The sequence below is a fragment of the Hylobates moloch genome, unplaced genomic scaffold (assembly GCF_009828535.3).
Source record: "Hylobates moloch isolate HMO894 unplaced genomic scaffold, HMol_V3 SCAFFOLD_9, whole genome shotgun sequence".
Taxonomy (NCBI): domain Eukaryota; kingdom Metazoa; phylum Chordata; class Mammalia; order Primates; family Hylobatidae; genus Hylobates; species Hylobates moloch.
The window spans coordinates 84,025,769-84,045,682 of record NW_026652284.1 but is presented as its reverse complement, the minus strand read 5'-3'; the positions used below and the strand labels follow the sequence as shown (position 1 = coordinate 84,045,682).

The 19,914-nt window shown below is 36.6% G+C and overlaps 1 protein-coding gene across 40 annotated transcripts in view; it reads right to left on the bottom strand.

The window, feature by feature from the left end:
* The window catches only part of RIMS2 (regulating synaptic membrane exocytosis 2), a 748,462-nt gene that overhangs the window by 557,754 nt on the left and 170,794 nt on the right, over positions 1-19,914 (bottom strand). For all 40 annotated transcript variants that reach the window (XM_058443878.1, XM_058443874.1, XM_058443866.1 and 37 more), the window contains one exon: positions 7,718-7,928. In XM_058443878.1, coding sequence (XP_058299861.1) covers positions 7,718-7,928 — 211 coding nt within the window. The remainder of the gene's footprint in view (positions 1-7,717; positions 7,929-19,914) is intronic.

Sequence of the window (19,914 nt, the reverse complement as noted above, 5' to 3'; positions counted from 1 at the left end):
TCAAATAAACAACCAAATAATGCATGTTAAAGAACTAGAAAAGCAAGAACAAATCAAACCCAATATTAATAAAAAAAAAATGTAATAAAAAAGCAGGAATAATTAAAATTGAGACAAAAAACACAAAAGAAAAATGAAAAGTTGGCTTTTTGAAAACATAAACAAAATTAACAAACCTCTCACTAGGTAACTAAGAAGAGTACAAAATAAATAAAATCAGAGATAAAAAAGAAGACATTAAAACTGATACCATGAAAATACAAAGGATCATTAGAGACCACTGTAAACAAATATATGCAAAAAAATTGAAAAATACACAAGAAATGGGTACATTTCTAGACACATACAACCTACCAAGACTGGATCATGATTAAATGGAAAACCTAAACAGACCAATATAAGTAAAAAGACTGAAGCCATAATAAAAAGTCTGTCATCAAACAAAAGCCCAAGACCTGATGGAGTCACTGCTGAATTCTATCAAATATTTAAAAGAAGAATTAATACCCATCCTACTCAAACTCTGCCAACAAATTTTGAAGAGGAGAGATAAACGTCCAAACTCATTCTATGAGGCTAGTATTAACCTGAGAATGAAAACAGGCAAAGACACAAAAACAACAACAATGACAACTATAGGCCATTATCTCTGATGAACGAACATAGATGCAAAAATCTTCAAAAACATTCTAGCAAACTGAACTGAATAAAACATTATAAAGATCAATCACCACGATCATCCCAGGAATGCAAAGATGGTGCAACAATCACAATTCAATAAATGTGACACACCACAATAATAGAAATAAAGACCAAAACCATATAGCCATGTTAGTACAGTCCAATAAAAGCATTTAATAATAATTTTTAAATCTGAACATACTAGATATAAAAGAAACATGCCTGAAAATAAAAAAGGCCATATTTGACAAACCTACAGCTAGCACCATATGGAAGGGAAAAAGAATTAAAAGTCCTTCCTCTAAGATCAGGAACAAGTCTAGGATACCCACTTTCACCACTTTTATTCAATATAGTACTGGAAATTCTAGCAAAAGCAATTAGGCAACAGAAATAGACAAAGGGCATTAATATTGGAAAGGAAGAAGTGAAATTAGGCTTTTACACAGATAACACAGTCTTATGTTAAAACCATAAAGATGACACCAAAAACTCTTAGCACTCATAAACAAATTCAGTAAAGTTACAGGATACAAAATCAACATACAAAAATCAGTAGCATTTCTCTACACCAGCAGCAATCTGAAAACAAAATCAAACAAGCAATCCCATTTACAGTAGCTACAAAAATAAAATAAAATACCTAGGAATAAACTTAACTAAAGAAGAGAAAGATCTCTACCATGAAAACTATAAGACACTAATGAAATAAATTAAATACCAAAAAAAAGGAAAAGTATCCTATTATCATGGATTGAAAGAATTGCTACTGTTAAAATGTTGAAACTACCAAAAGCAATCTATAGATTCAATGCAATCTCTATTAAAATACCAATGAAGGCCAGGAGTGGTGGCTCATATCTATAATTCTAGCACTTTGGGAGTCTGAATGGGTGGATCACTTGAGGTCAGAAGTTCGAGACCAGCCTAACCAATATGGCGAAACCCTGTCTCTACTATGAATACAAAAATTAGCTGGGTATGGTGGTATACGACTGTAATCCCAGCTACTCAGAAGGCTGAGGCAGGAGAATCATGTGAATCTGTGAGGTAGAGGCTGCAGTGAGCCAAGATCATGCCACTGCACTCCAGCCTGGGCAAAAGAGGAAGACTTTGTCTTAAAAACGAAACAAACAAACAAACAAACAAACAAAAAATGATGATGGAAGTGTGAGAGTGAAAGCAGCCAGGACAACATAGTGAGATCTCATCTCTACAAAAAAAAATCAAAAAATTAGCCAGGTATGGTGATGCATACCATAGTCTCAACTACTCAAAAGGCCAAGGCAGGAGGATCGTTTGAGCTCAGTGGATCAAGGCTGAAGTGAGCCATGACTGATCCAATGCACTCCAGCCTGGGTGACAAACTGAGATCTTGTCTCAAAAAAAAACAAAACAAACACACAAAAACACCCAATAACATTCTTCACAAAACAGAAAAAAAAAGTCCTAAAACTCTAATGCAACCAAAAAGATTCTAGACAGCCAAAGCAATTCTTAGCCAAAAGACAAAAAAAAAAAAAAAAAAGAGCTGGAGGAATTACATTGCCTGACCTCAAAATATACTATAAAGCTTGAGTAACCAAAACAGCATGGTAGTAGCATAAAAACAGACATAGACCCAGGGAAAAGAACAGAGAATTCAGAAATAAATCAATGCAACTACAGCTAAGTCATGTTAACAAAGGCACCAAGTACATCCACCAGGTAAAGGACTATCTCTTAAATAAATGGTTCTGAGAAAATTAAATATCCATATGCAGAATGAAACTAGAACTCTGTCACTGTATATAAAAATCAAATCAAAATAAAGACTTAAATCTAAGACCTGAAACTGTGGCACTACTACTACAAAAAAAAGTAAACATTGGTCTAGGCAAGTATTTCTTGAATAAGACCTCAAAAACAGACAACAAAAGCAAATATTGACAAACGAAATTACATCAAGCTAAAAGATCATGCTCAGCAAAAGAAACAATCAACAGAGTGAAGAGACAGCCCACAGAATGAAAGAAAATATTTACAAATTATCTATCCAATAAGGGATTAATAACTGGAATATACAAAAAACTCACACAACTCAATAGCAAAATTTAAAAAATCAGATTTAAAAATGGACAAAAGATATAAATAGACATTTCTCAAAGAATACAAACAAATATCCAACAGGTATATGAAAAAATGATCAACATTACTAATTATCACAAAAATGCAAATTAAAGCCACAATGTGATATCATCTCACCCTCATCAAAATCACAATTATGAAAAAGAAAATAACAAACGTTAAGGATGCAGAGAAAGGTGAACACTTGTATACTGTTGGTAGAAATGTAAATTAGTATAGCCACTATGGAGAAGAGTATAGAGGTTCCTCAAAAAAAACCTAAAAATAGAACCACCATATGATCCAGCAATTCCACTACCACGTATGTACCCAAAAGAAAGGAAATAAACATATTGAAGAGCTACCTGTACTCCTCTGTTTATTGAAGCATATTCACAATAGCCAAGATATGAAATCACCCTAAGTGTACCATCAACAGATGAAAGGATTCTAAAATGTTGTATATACACAAAATGGAATACTATTTGGCCCTAAATAAAGAATGAAATTCTGTCATTTGCAGTGACATGGATGGAACTGGATGTCATTATGTTAAGTGAAATAAGCCAGGCCCGAATAGACAAATACCACATGTTCTCATTCGTATGTGGAAGCGAAAAAAAAAATTTGATCTCATGTAGGTAGCAAATAGAATGGCAATTACTGGAGGCTGGGAAGGGTAGGAGGAAGTGGGAATAAAGAGTGGTTGGTTAATGGGTACAAAAATATAGTTAGATAGAAAAAAGAAGTTCAGTGCTCAGTTACAAGAAAGAGACTATGGTTATCAATAATTCACTGTATATTTCAAAATAGCTGGGAGAAAAGATTTGGGATGTTCCCAACACAAAGAAATGGTCAGTGTTTGCTGTGACAGATATCCCAATTATCCAGATTTAATCATTACACATTGTACAGTTGTTATCATGATCACATATACCACATTAAGATGTGCGACTATTAAATATAATGTATCCATAAATTTTTAATTTAAAAATACTGAAAGACAAAAACTGTCAACCAAGAATTCCACAATCAGCAAAAATATCTTTTTAAAAAACGAAGGCAAAATTTTCAGCATGAAAAAATTGAAACCATTCATCAGCAGCAGACTTGCCCTTCAAGAAATACTTAAGACAGACAAAATGTGATACCAGATATAATTATAGATCTACAAAAAGAAATAAATAATGCCAGAAATAACGACAAGAATAAATATAGATCTTTTCAAAAATTATTTAATATTTGAAACTCTTGAAAGATAAACTCTTTATACAAAAAGAATAATTATATTGTGGGGTTTATAAAATGAATAAAAGTAAAATATGACCCCAGTAACACAGAATCCAACATTTTTGTAAGCTTCTTATAATACACATGAAATAGTATAGTATCAGTTGAAGGTTATATGTATTAAATATGTATTCTACAAATCTTGAATAACTTAATAAAAGAACAAAACAGTTACAGCTATTGAGCCAAAAAAGGAGAAAATATGAATCATAAAAATACTTGAGTAATCTCAAAAAAGGCTAAAATTGAAAAAACAAAGAACAGAGGACATAAAACAAAATCAAAAAGCAAGATGATGTAATCAAATGAAACCATATCAATAATCACAGTAAACATAAATTTTATAAACATCCAATTAAAAGGAAGAGATTGTCAGGTTGGATAATAAAGCAAGATCCAACTATATGCTGGCTATAAGAAAAGTACTTCAAACAAATACATTTTAAGTAAAATAATAGAAGAACATGTACTATGTTAATACCTAACCTAATAAATATATGCAATTCCATTTCCAAATATATACCTAGAGAGAGAGAGAAAGACAGAAAGAGAGAGAGTGAGAGTACTTGGTCTCTCTCTATATATATATTAGACCAAGTGAATTTTAGAGCAAAGAATATTACCAAAAATAAAGAATAACACTTAATAATCATAAAGGGGTCTGTTAAACTAGAGGATATAACAATCCTAATGTTTATGTCCCTAAAAACAGAGCCTAAAAATACATAAAACTATAACTAATAGAACTCCAAGGAGAAATAGACAAATCCACATATTATTATATATTTCAAAACCCCTCTCTTAACAACTGATAGAATAGGCAGGAAATCAACAGTGAGATAACAGACTTAAATGACTCTATCAACGAAACTGGCCTTGAGTGGGCACTTTAAAATATTCTGGCCAAAAACAGAAGAAAATGCATGCTTCTTAAGTGCACATGGTTTATCAAAGTAACCATATTCTGGGCCATAAAATAAGTATCAACAAATTCCAAAGGATTTGAGGCATATAAAGTATATTCTAAAACCACAAGAGAGGTAAATTAGAAATCATTAACAAAAAGATCCCTAGGAGCCCCACAATATTTGAAAAATAAATAACATACTTCTAAATTATCTATGTCAAAGAAGAAAAGGAAAATGAGAAAGTATTTTTAACTTAATAAAATGAAGAAATAACACATGAGAATTGTGGTGATGCCAGTAAAGTAGTACTTAGGGAACATTTATAGCATGTGACCCCTAATTTAGAAAAGAATAAAAGTTTCAAGGCAATGATCTCAGCTTCTATTTTAAGAAAGTAAAAAAGATAAAATTAAACCCAAAGTAAGCAGAAAAAGAAAAAACAAGAAAAGAAAAAAGAAAAAAGATCAAAGCAGAAATCAACAACAGAGAAAAATCAATAAAACAAAAAATCTGGGCCAGACGTGATGGCTCACACCTGTAGTCCCAGCACTTTGGGAAGCCAAGGTGGGAGAACTGCTTGAGGCCAGAAGCTCAAGATCAGCCTGGGCAACACAGCAAGATCCCATCTCTACAAAAATAATTTTAAAAATTAGCAGGGCCTGGTGGCACACACTCATAGTTCCTGCTACTCGGGAGGCCAAAGTGACAAGATTACCTGAGCCCAGGGGGTCAAGACTGCAGTGAGCTGTGGTTGGGCCACTACAACCCAGGCTGGGCAACAGAGTAAGATCCTTTCTCTAGCCAGGTTGAGCAGGAACAAAAAACATACAAATTACCAATATCAGGAATGAAAGAGATAGCATCAGTGCAGATTCCATGGATACTAAAAGACTAATAATGGAATACTATGAACAAGTTTATGCCAATAAATTCAACTATTTATGAGGAACTAGACAAACTAAGATATAACGATGAAACCTTATTCAAGAAAGATAACCTGAATAACCCTATATCCATTAAGAAAACAAACCTTACTTAAAAACCTTCCCAACAAATAAAATTGCATGCCCACGTGGCTTCACTGGTGTAATCTACCAGTTCTACACAATCTCTTCCAAAATGTTGAAGAGGAGGAAATACTTCCCAACACATTTTATCAGGCCAGCATTATCCCAATACCAAAACCAAAGAAAAACATTACAAGGAAGAAAAATACAGACACATGCCTCATGAATATAGAAGCAAAAGTTGTAAACAAAATTTTATTAAATCAGCCAGGCACCATGGCATGTGTCTGTCGTCCCAGCTACTTGGGAGGCTGAGGCAGGAAGAACACTTGAGCCCAGGAGTTCAAGTCCAGCCTAAGCAACATAGCAAGACACTCATCCCTAAACAAAAATGATCAAATCAAATCCATTAATATATAAAAGAGATAATCCATCATGACAAAATGAGGTTTATCCCTGATTTTGTCATTTAACGTATAAAAATCAACCAATGTATTTCACCACATTAAAAAAACAAAATAAAAAACATATGATTAATCTCAACAGATAGAGAAAATGCATTTGGCAAAATCCAACATCTATTCCTGATCTTAAAAAACCAACCAAACAACAACAAACTCGCCAAAGTAGGAATAGATGGCATCTGTGAAAAGCGTACAGCTAACATTATACCTAATAGTGCAGACTAAAGGCTTTCTCCCTAAGATTAAGAACAATACAATGGAATGTCTGCTTTCATCCATTTTATTCAAAATTATACTGCAGTTTCTAGCCAATGTACCTAGTCAAGAAAAAAAATCATAATCAGCTAATCTAGGGGAAACAATTGTAAGTGGTTAGTTATTAGCAAAACAAAATAATGAAAAATGGGGATTAACAAGAAAATGAAGAAATGAAATCATATAGGGAAATGAATTTCCACAATTATGTCTAAGTAATGTATGTAAAAAAATACCTTCCTGTTTAAAAACTACTGAAATAAATAAGTAGGTGATAAGATTAGTAAGTAGATAAATGCAAAGTCTAACGAATTTACTGACACAAACATTTTTTTTTGAGACAGAGTCTCTGTTGCCCAGGCTGAACTGCAGTTCTCCTGCCTCAGCCTCCTGAGTAGCTGGGACTACAGGCGCACACCACCATGCCCAGCTAACTCTTGTATCTTTTAGTAGAGATGGGATTTCACCATATTGGCTAGGCTGGTCTCGAACTCCTGACCTCATGATCCGCCCACCTCGGGCTCCTAAAGTGCTGGGATTACAGGTTTGAGCCACCGCCTCTGGCCCAAACTTTTTCTTTTTTGAGACAAGGTTTCACTCTGTCACCCAGGCTGGAGTGCAGTGGCACAATCATGGCTCACCACAGCCTTGACCTCTCCAGCTCAGGTTGTCCTCCCACCTCTGCCTCCTGAGTAGCTAGGACTATAGGGGCCTGCCACCATGCCTGGCTAATTTTTGTGTTGTTTTTTTTTTTGTAGAGACAGGGTTTCACCATGTTGCCCAGGATAGTCTAGAACTCCTGGGCTAAAGTGATCCGCCCGCCTCGGCCTACCAAAGGGCTAAGATTACAGGCGTGAGCCACCGTGCCTGGCCACAAGCATTTTAAAATATTGTTTTTGCTAATTTCAACAAAGTATTATTTGGGTTGAATTAACACACTCTCTAACATGAATAGATAAACACAATAAGCTTAACTGGAAGAGAACTGTAATTTTCATTTCTGTACCTTGTTTGAGCGTAATGACACTCGACCTCCACAACGAGCACAGAACTTTGTTTGGCAATATGAACAGTTATGGCCACATCCATCAGCAAACTTTGTTTTGTGGCAGATACCACAGGTTGGCGCATCACCCTTCTGTTCTTGCTGTTGCTGTGATTCTTCTCCCATCTTCTTTACCTGCTCTTTATACATTTCAAACTGCTGATGCAGTTTTCTGCAGAGAAAATAGATAAGAAAAAAAATTGGTTTCCTGATGATCTCTAAACCAAAAATTATCACAATTTAGAGACACAGTTTTATAACCAAAAAAATACAAGACGAGAATAAAAAGAATGAAAATTTAATTTTCTGATGATAAATTAACACTTTTCATGGCACATTGTTTGTAAAAGTATTGCAACTAGTTCTACTTTCTTTTTTTTCTTTTTTTTGTTTTGAGACGAAGTCTCGCTCTGTTGCCCAGGCTGAAGTGCAGTGATGCGATCTTGGCTCACTGCAACCTCTGCCTCCCAGGGTCTAGCAATTCTCCCACCTCAGCCTCCTGAATAGCTAGGACTACAGGCACACACCACCACGCCAGCTAGTTTTTATATTTTTAGTAGAGATGGGGTTTCGCCATGGCCAGGCTGGTCTCAAACTCCTGACCTCAAGGGATTCGCCTGCCTCAGCCTCCTAAAGTGCTATAATTACAGGCCTGAGCCACTATACCCGGTCTCCACCTTCTAATATACATATTAAATAACCAATTAATATAATACATGTTTATGGAAATATTTCTTGAAATTATATTTCTAAATTTCTATCTTCCATTTGGAGTACATTTTCAATCATATGCTCTAAAATATTTACAATATTATTTTTCTACCATCTAACTTCAGAAATACAGAAAGTTAATTTGACTTACACAGTGAAGCCAAGACCTATGAACTTCAAATCATTGAGACACAGTCTCAATCAGAGTGATAAAAAGAATCCAAAGAGAGAAAAAACGCTAGATAGGCGCTCCAGTCAAATGCATGAAAATTTACATGCTATTAAAATGAAGAATTCCTTCATTTTGGGGGCTCTTGAGTAGATTTGAAAGTGCTGAGGCAAATATAAATAAACTTAAAAATTAGTCAATAAAAATTATCCAAACTAAAAAAGAAAAAGAAAAATAAGTGGGGAATATAAAACAACAGTGCATCCAAGAGTTAACCCAACCTACCATATGTATAATTGTTCACAGAAAAAGAATAGAAGTGAAAGAAATATTTGAAGGGATTATGACCAAAAATTTTCCAAAACTAATGAGAAACACCAAATTAAACACAAGAACCTCAGAGAATCCCTGGAAGCACAAATGTCAAATCAACTACCAAATATAAGCAGATGCCCCTAGTCTGCCTTCACAGTCAAACTGCTAAAACCCAAAGATAAAGAAAAACCTTTGAAAGCGGCCAAAGAAAATACACATTGTGTAGTGAGACCCAATAAGAATTAGAGAAGATTACTCTAGAGAAACCATACAAGCTGGAAAGCTTTGGAGTGATGTCTATAAATTGAGAGAAAAAAAAAACCTGTCAACCCAGGATCTCATACACAGTAAAATTAGGCTTTAAAAAATTTAAATAAGCAAATAAAAATTATAAAAATAAATTTAAAAATAAAAACTTTTCCAGATGGACACATATTGAAGAAATTCATTGGCAGTAGACCTTCACTGCATGGAACTTAAAAGAAGTTCTTGAAACAGAAAGAGTATGATACTCCTTGGAAGTACCATATGGAAAAAGAGACCTAGACAAAGAAATAAATGCTCATATTAAAAATAAAATGTGTCTCAAAAACTTAAGAAAATAGAAAATTAAACTCAAAGAAAGCAGAAAAAAAGAAATACAAGAGATTAGGACAGAAATCAATGAAACCAAATGCTGGTTTTATGAAAAAAATCAATGGAGACTGACATAAGCAAGTTAAGGGAAAAGGACATTCCAACATTTGTCCCTCAACGGAAACATCAATTTGAACAACTATTCATATGTGAAAACACCTTCATGAGACCTAAGAAAACCAGGTGGGAGATTATAGCAACTAAGTGTAGCGAAAAAATAAAAGACGCACTAAACAGGGTAAGAAGGACAGTTTAACATTTCCTGTTCATCCCTCCCCACCCACAGACAACACAGCATAGAGATACTCATCGCTAAGGGGAAAAAGAGAGAACAGAAGACTCAACTCTGCCTTGAACTCCAATATCAGGCAATTGTTTACTGTTTCACCAATAAAATGAGGCGCTAGGCAGACCCCCACAGTCTCAGACATCAGGGTTGTATGCACAGACTGAGCCTCCAGGCCCACTCCAGTGCCAGAACAAATTCCACATCCCCAGGCTCCATGCCTGACCATCAGACTTGGTCTTTGGGCCTGCCCAATCTCCAGGATGACTCCAGACTTCTACAATGCCCTCAGTGCCAGGCTGGCTCCCCTGACCCCAGACTTCAGGCACACCCCAGCATCAGACCAGGCCCTGCAGCTCAATCATCAGGCTAGCACCCTCAGAACCAGCCTCCAGACAAGCCTCTGTGGATATAGGCTCCAGGCACACCTAGCACCAAACCAGCCCCCATAGCCCAGGATCTAGGCTGGTATCTGCAGACCAAGCCTCCAAGCCCACCCTGGCATCAAGTGAGATCCCACAGCTCTAGGTTTCAGGCCTGCCCAGTGGACAAGGTCTATATGCAACCTCCAGGCATATTATAGAGCCAGGACAGCTCCAGCCGTCCTGGGCTCCTGAATACTCTCATTATTATACTGGCTCACATAGTCCTAGGTTACAAGGCATGTCCCAGCACAGCACAAGTGCCTAAAGCTCTAGTCATCAAGCCATCACACAAAGACCCAGCCTCCAGGATGGCACCTGAAGATACAAGGTCCAGGCCCACTCAGCACAAGACCAGGCCCTGTAGCCCTAGCCTCCAGGCTTCCTTCAGGTTTCAGACCAGCTCAGTAAAACAGAGGCCCATACTACTGCAAGCATCAGCCAACACAGCGACATGTTAGCATCCTGGTCTAAGGCAAAGATCAGAACCTGCAAAAACAGATTCTAGGCATACCCAATGCCATGCTGGTCCCTTAGGCCCCACCCTCCAGGCCAGCCCTTACAAAGCCACACTCCAGCAGACTGACAGATCAATAGTGTGACAGTAGAACCCAGTGCTAAGCCAAACCACATGGAAAAAGTCTCCAAATCCACTCTTGCGGACACAAGAACAAGTTCCACCCTAAAAGACTTGGGCCCCAGGACCAACCAAGCACCAGCTCAGGTCCCATGGACTCAAGGTCCATCCCAGTGCACCTGTGCACTAACACCATCCCAACACCTAGCCAGCCCCTCCTGACACAGGCTCAAGGCCAACTTCAATGCCAGGTCAGCCTCTGTGGACCCAAGTTTAAGGTCAGTTCCCAAAGAAACATATTTGAGGACAAAGCCTACAGACCAAATGAATCGGTCCACAACAGAGGTTCCAGGATCAAAGCCCAACCCAACAAACCCAGGGGCCAGGGACACACACCTGCTGACAGGCACTGGTTCAGTCTGCCCAAGAATTCCAGCAACAAGCCCACCTCCCAACCATGCAAACAGCTTGCCCAGAATCACCACATGGGCTGAATGGTGAAGACACTCCCCAGACAAAGACAATCTAAACAGACCGGAATAAGTCCCTACTTCCTACATGCACAGACATCAACAGAAGGTAAGCATAATCATGAAAAACCAAGGAGATATAACACTACCAAAAAAGCAATCATTTCCAGCGAGGAAGTATAAGAAGATGGTGGAAGAGAAGCCTCCATTAATTATCTTCCTCACAGGAACACCAAATTGAACAATTATCCACATAAAAAAGCACTGTCATATGGACCAAAGATCAAAGATCAAGTGAGCAATCACGGTACCTCGTTTTAAGTTTATATATAAAAAAGAGGCACTGAAGAGGGTAGAAAAGACAGTCTTAAATTCTCGATGCTAGCCCTCCTTCACCTATCAGCAGCAGCCACAGGGTGCAGGAAGAGAATCTGTGAACTTATGGAAGGGAGAGTTTAGTAATTGTGGGACTTTGCATTGAAACTCAGTGATGACCTGTCACAGGGGAAAGCAACACCAGGCAGAACTCAGCCACCCCTCATAGAGAGAGCATTAAGACCAGCCCTAGCCAGAAGGGAATTGCCCATCACAGCAGTAGGAACCAGAGTTCAGGCAAAGGTAAGCCCCATCACCATGAGCTAAAGGGGTCTGGGGTCCTAAATAAACCTGAAAGGCAGTCCAGGCCACAAGGACCACAATTCCTGGGCAATTCTTGATTCTGTGCTGGGCTCAAAGCCAGTGGATGAGGGGAGCACACAACCCAGTGAGACACCAGCTGAGGCGGCAAAGGGAGTGCTTGCATCACCCCTCCCCCAACCCCAGGTAGCAGAGCTCATAGTTCTGAGACTCTATCCCTCACTTGGAACAGTATAAAGGACTTTGTCTGGCACCTTGGATACCAGCTCAGCCACAGTAGAATATGGTACCAGGCAGAGTTGCGAGGCCCCCATTCCAGGCCCTAGCTCCCAGACAACATTTCTAGAGATACTCTGGGCCAGAAGGGAACCCACTTCCCTGAAGGAAAGAACCCAGTCCTAGCAGGATTCATCGCCTGCTGACTAAAAAGCTTTAGACTCTGAATAGTCAGCAGGAATGCCCAGGCAGTACTTGCCACGGGCCTTGGTTAAGACTCACAGATGTGCTGGCTTCAACAAATTCCCAGTTGTGGTAGCCGTAGGAAGAGACTTCACTGCTTGTGGAAAAAAGAAGAGCGGGAAGAACTTTGTCTTGTGGCTTGGGTGCCAGCTCAGATGCAGTAGAATAAACACCAGGTAGATTCCTAAGGTGTCTGACTCCAAGCCCTGGCTCTGAAATACCATTTCTGAGCTTGTCTGGGAAGGGGAAGCAACTCACCATCCTGAAGAAAAGGACAAAAGCCTGGCTAGCTTCAGCATTTGCTGATTGTAAAGCCCTTGAACCTTGAGTGAACACAGGTGGTACTCAGGCAGTGGTTGCTGTGAGCTTTCGGTGAAGCACAAGGCTGGGCTGGCTTTACATCTGACCCAGTGCAGTCTCATTGGTAGTGGCCACAGGGGTACTTGTGTCACTCTTCCTCAACCCCAGGCAGTCCCGCACAGAGAGAGAGAGACAGAAACTCCATTTGTTTGGGAGAGAATAAGGAAAGAGAACAAGAGTCTCTGCCTGGCAATCCAGAGAATTCTTCCAGATTTTACCCAAGACCTTATCCAAGGCAGTACCTCTGTGAGTCTGCAACATTACTGGGATTGGTGTGGCCTCTTGTGAAGATACAGCTACACTGATCTAAGACGTATATCACAATACCCAAGTCCTTTCAAATACCTAGAAAGCTTTACCAAGAAGGATGGGTACAAACAACCTCAGACTGTGAAGACTACAATAAATACTTTACTCTTTGATCCCCAGAAACCAAAGAACACCCACAAGCATCAAGACAACCCAGGAAGACATGACCACACCAAACAAACTAAGTAAGGCACTAGGGACCAATCCCAGAGAGACAGAAATATGTGTCCTTTAAGACAGAGGAATTCAAAATAGCTGTTTTGAAGAAGCTCAATGAAATTCAAGATACCATGGAGAAGGAATTCAGAATCCTATCAGATAAATTTAACAAAGAGATTAAAATAATGTAAAAGAATCAAGTAGAAATTCTAGAGTTGAAAAATGCAACTGACATACTGAAGAATGCATGAGTCTCTTCACAGCAGAATTGATCAAGGAGAAGAAAGAATTAGTGACCTTGAAGACAGGCTATTTGAAAATACACAGTCAGAAGAGGAAAAAAAGAACAAGAAACAATAAAGCACACCTACAAGATCTAGAAAATAGTCTCAAAATGGCAAATCTAAGAGTTACTGGCCTTAAAGGTATAGACAGAGATGGGGTAAAAGTTTGTTCAAAGGGATAACAACAGAGAACTTCCCAAACCTAAAGAAAGATATCAGTATTCAAGCACAAGCAAGTTACAGAACATCAAGCAGATTTAACCCAAAGAAGACTACCTCAAGGCATTTAATAATCAAACTCCCAAAGGTAAAGAATAAAGAAAGAATCCCAAAAGCAGCAAGAGAAAAGAGAGAGAAAACACAGAATGAAGCTCCAGTATGTGTGGCAGCAGACTTCTTAGTGGAAACCTTACAGGCCAAGACAAAGTAGCATGATTATTCAAAGTGTTGAAAGAAAACAACTTTTATCCTAGAATAGTACATCCAGTAAAAATATCCTTCAAACATAAAGGAATCAAGACTTCCCCAGACAAACAAAAGCTGAGGGATTTCATCAACATCAGACCTGCCAACAAGAAATGCTAAAGGGAGTTCTTCAATCTCAAAGAAGAATGTTAATGAGTAATAGGAAATCACCTGAAGGTAGAAAACTCACTAGTAATAGTAAATGCATAGAAAAACACAAAATATTACAACACTGTGATTGTGGTGTATAAACTACTGATATCATGAATAGAAAGATTAAAAGATGAATGCATCAAAAATAGTAACTACAAAAACTTTTCAAGACATAGACACTACAGTAAGATATAAACAGAAACAACATAAAGTTAACAAGCAGGTGAGTAAAGGTTAAGTGTAGTATTTTTATTAGTTTTGTTTTTGCTTATTAGTTTATGCAGTCAGTGTTAAGTTGTCATCAGTCTAAAATAATGGATTCTAAGATGTTATTTGTTAACTTCATGGTAACCTCAAATCAAAAAACATTACAACAGATACACAAAAAGTAAAATACAAGCAATTAAAGCACACCACAGGAGAAACTGACCTTCACTACAAAGAAGACAGGAAGGAAGAGAGGACGATAAAGCAACCATAAAAAACAAAATGGCAGAGGTAAATCCTTATTAACATTGAATGTAAATCAACTAAACTCTCCAATCAAAAGACACATGGGGCCAGCAGCGATGGTTCATGACTGTAATCCCAGAACTTCAGGAAGCTGAAGTGGGAGGATCACTTGAGGTCAGGAGTTTGAGACTAGCCTGGCCAACATTCTGAAACCCCGTCTCTACTAAAAATACAAAAAAAATTAGCTGGGCATCATGGCGCATGCCTGTAACCCCAACTACTCGGAAGGTTGAAGCAGGAGAATCACTTGAACCCAGGAAGCAGACGTTGCAGTGAGCTGAGATTACGCCACTGCACTCCAGTCTGGGCAACAAAGTGAGACTCCATCTCAAAGAAAAAAAAAGACACATGGAGTAGCTGAATGTATTAAAACAAACAAACAAAAAACCCAATGATCTGTTGCCTAAAAGTAACATACTTCACCTATAAAGATACACATAAACTGAAAATAAAGGAATGGAAAAAGGAATCTTTCTATTCAAGATATCAGTAGTTTATACACCACAATCACAATGTTATAATATTTTGTGTTTTTCTCTGCATTTACTATTACTAGTGAGTTTTGTACCTTCAGATGATTTCCTATTGCAAAAGGAAACCAAAAAAAGAGCAGGAGTAGCTATACTTGTGTCAGACTAAATAGATTTCAAGACAAAAATTATAAGAAGAAACAAAGAAGGTCATTATGTAATGATAAAGGGATGAATTCAGCAAAAGTATATAACAATTATAAATCTATATGCACAAAACACTGAAGCACCCAGATATTGAAAGTAAATATTATTAGAGCTAAAGAGAGAGAGAGACCTAAATACAATGATAGCTGGAGACTTCAAAACTCCACTTTCAGCATTGGACAGATCATCCAGACAGAAAATCAACAAAGAAACATCAGACTTAATCTGCACTACAGACCAAATGGAATTAATGGGTATTTACAGAACATCTCATCCAATGACTGCAGAATACGCATTCTTCCCTTCAGCACATGGATCATTCTCAAGGGCAGACCATAAGTTAGGCCACAAAACAAGTATTTAAAAATTAAAAAAAAATAAAATAAAATTATATCAAGTATCTTCTCTGACCACAATGAAATAAAACTAGAAATCAATAATAACAGAAATTTTGGAAACTATGCAAACACATGGAAATTAAACAATATGCTCCTAAATGACCAGTGGGTCAAAGAAGAAATTAAAATGCAAGTTAAAAAAATACCTTGAGACAAAGAAAAATGGAAACAACACACACCAAAATATATGGGATGCAGCATGGGCAATTCTAAGAGGACAATTATAACAATAAATGGGTAGATCAAAAAAAGAAGAGAGATCCAAAATAAACAGCCTAAAATTACGACCAAAGAAACCATGAAAAGAAGAACAAACTAAGCCCAAAGTTAGTAAGAGGGAAATAATACATATCAGAGCAGAAATCAGCGAAATCAGAAATTTAAAAAATAGAAAAGATAAAACTAAGAGTTGTTTTCTTAAAAAGATAAAATCAACAATCTTTTAGCTACACTAAGAAAAAAGGAGACTGCTCTAAATGAAATCAGGCATTAAAGAGGAGACATTAAAGTTCATACCACAGAAATACAAAGGATCGTAAGACGCTACTATGAACTAATACTAATCCTTCTCAAACTCTTCCAAAAAACTGAATAGAAGAGAATGCATCCAAACTCATTTTATGAGGCCAGCATTACCCTGATACTAAAGCCAGAAAATAAGCTACAAAAATAATAAAATTACAGGCCAATATTCTTGATGAACATAGATGCAAAACCAAATACTAGCAACCAGATACTAGCAAACTGAATTCAACTGCACATATAAAAGGATAATCCACCATGATCAAGTTGGATTCCTTGATAGTTCAGAATGCAAAGATAGTTCAACATATACAATTCTATCAATGTGATGCACCATGTTAACAGAACAAAGGACACAAACCGTATGATCATTTTAATAGATGCAGAAAAAGCATTTGATAAAATTCAATATCCCTTCATGATAAATAAACTCTTAAATTAGGTATACAAGAAATATATGTCAACACAATACAGGTGTTACATTACAAACCCACAGCTAACATCATACTCAATGGTGAAAAGTTGGAACCTTTCCTCTAAGATCAAGAAGAAGACAAGGATGCCAACTATTGCAACTTATATTCAACGTAGCAATGGAAATCCTAGCAAGAGCTATTAAGCATAAGAAAGAAATAAAAGGCATCCAAATTGAAAAGGAAATTTAATTGTCTCTGTTTGTGGACAACATGATCTTATCTATAGTAAACCCTAAAGACTCCAGTATGTTGAAGAGATATCCATATTCCTATGTTCATTGCAGCATTATTTACAATAGTCAAAAAAAAAATATATATATATATAAATAAATGTAAGTATCCATCAGTGAATGAATCAATAAAGAAAATGTGGTATATATAAACAATGGAACACTATTCAGCTATAAAAAAGAAAGAAGTCCTGTCATTTGTTACAACACAGATGAACTCAGAGGACATTATGTTAAGTGAAGTAAGCCAGGCACAGAAAGACAAATACTATATGATCTCATTTACATGTGAAATCTTAAAAAGTTCAACTCATAGATGTAGAGGGTAGAATTATGATCACCAGAGACTGGGGTATGGGAAATGTTGGTCAAAGGATACAAAATTTCAGTTAGATGGGAGATTCAAGTGATCTATTGTACAACATGATGTCTATAGTTAATAACAATATATTGTATTTTGAAAACCATAAGAGGGTAGACTTTGTTCTCACCATAAAAATAAGTATGTGAGATAATGCATATGGTAATTAGCTGGATTGAATCATTCCACAATATATACAGACTTCAAAACATCATGTTGTATAAGTATACGCAATTTTTGTTAATTTAAAATTAAATTTAAAAATTAAAAAAACATTTAAGAAAAAAATCACTAAAATTGATAAACCTCAAGTTAGAATGATGAAAAAAACAAGACACAAATTACCTACAGACAGGGATTACAACAGAACTCACAATTAATCTAAATTAATTTAAAAGACTACAAAGGAATACTATAAGCAACCGTATGCCCATATGTATGTATGTCTTTCTTTGAAAGACAGAAGCTAGCATACCTCATTCACCAAAAAAAAAAATAGATAGCTTGACAAGCTTTATATCTATTAAATAACTTTAATTCATAGTTTAAGAACCTTTCAAATCTAAAACTCTGGTTCTCAATGGTTTCATTGGTAAATGCTACCAAACACTGAAGGAAGAAATAATACCAATTCTACATAGTCTCTCCCAGAAAACAGGATGGAACATTTTCCAACTAATCTCTTAATGCCAATATTACTCTGACACTAAAACCACACAAAGAAGCTGGGCATGGTGGTATATACCTGTAGTCCCAGCTACTCAAGAGGCTGAGGCAGGAGGATTGCCTGAGCCCAGGAATACAAGGCTGCAGAGAGCTATGATTGCACATTGTACTCCAGCCTGGGCAACAAAGCAAGACCCTATCTCTTAAAAATAATACAAAGATACTGGAAGAAATTATAGACCAATAAAGTATTCCTCATATGCAGATGTAAAAATCCTCAACACTAAAAATATTAGCAAATCAAATCCAAAAATGTGTTAAAGAGTAATACCTTACAAATAGGTGATGTTTATCTTAGGAATGTAAGTTTGGATCCACATTTTAAATTCAAGCAATATAATCTGGCATATTAATATGATTACCTAAAAATATGCTGAGAAAGCATGTCACACAACTGCTTAGCATACTAGGAATTGACAGAAACTTCCTTAGCACAGTAAAAGCATCTGTAAAACAGTCTACCACTAACATCACACTGTATGGTGAAAAACTGAATGCTTCCCCCTAAGGTCAGTAATAAAGCAAGGTGTCCTCTTTCACTACTTCTAATCAACATCAAACTGAAAATTCTCGCCACTACATTAAGGCAAGAAAAGAAAATGAAAATAAAAAGCTTACAGATTAGAAAGGAAAATAGAAAACTATTTGCAGTTGCCCTACTTGTCTTTGTATAAAATCTCAAAGAAATTAGAAAAAAAAAAAAAACCTCTTGTAACAAATAAGTGAATTTAGCAAGGTCACAGGATACAAGATCAATATACAAAAAACAATTACACTTGTATTTAATAGCAATGAACAACTGAAAATGAATATTTTTATAAACAGTCTACAACAGCAGTGAAAAATAAAAGAAAAAAGATTCAGCTATAACTCTAATGAGATATGAACAAGCTTCCTATGGCAAAAACTATAAAACACTGATAAAAGAATCAAAGGAGACCTAAATAATAGGAAAAATATGCCACATTAACCAATGGCAAGACTAAAATTGTTAAGATCACAATTCTCTTCAAATCAATCTATTCAATCAGTGCCATTCCCAATAAAAATCCCAGCATTTTTTTAATAAAAATTGACAGCTAGCTCTAAAATTTATGTGAAAAACAAAATCCTGGAATAAACAAAAATATTTTTTTAAAAAGAAGAAAGCTGAAAGACTCAAAGTACCTGATTTGAAGACTTACTATAAAAGCTGTAGTAATCAAGTAAACATGGTACTGACAAAGGATAAAGATACATATCAATGGATGCAATGGGAAGTCCAGAAGTAGTACAATACTTAGTGATCATTAACATTTTTTACAAAGGAGCTGAAGTAATTCAACGGAGAAAAAAATTGTCTCTTAAACAATTAGAAATTTATATGTAAAACTAGTGATATCATTTGGATGTTTTGTACCCTCTAAATCTCATATTGAAATGTAATCTCCAATGGTGGAGGTGGGGCCTGGTGGGAGGTGTCTGGGTCATGGGGGTGGATCCCTCATAAACGGCTTGGTGCTCTCCTCAGACTAATAGAGTGAGTGCTTGCTCTGCTAGTTCACAGGAGAACTAGTTGTTTTAAAAAGTCTGGGACTACTCCCTGCCCTTGCTCCCTCTCTTGCCATGTGACAAGTCTGCTTCCTGTTTGCCTTCCACCATGAATGGAGGGTTTCTGAGGCCCCACCAGAAGCCAATGACAGCACTTTGCTTCTTGTACAGCTTGCAGAACCATGAGCCAAATAAAACTCTTATCTTTAAAAATTACCCAGGTATTTCTTCATAGCAATGCAAAACAGACTAACACAAATAGTAATTGAAAATCAAAAAAAAAAAAAGAAAAAGAAAATCCATGTGTAAAAAAC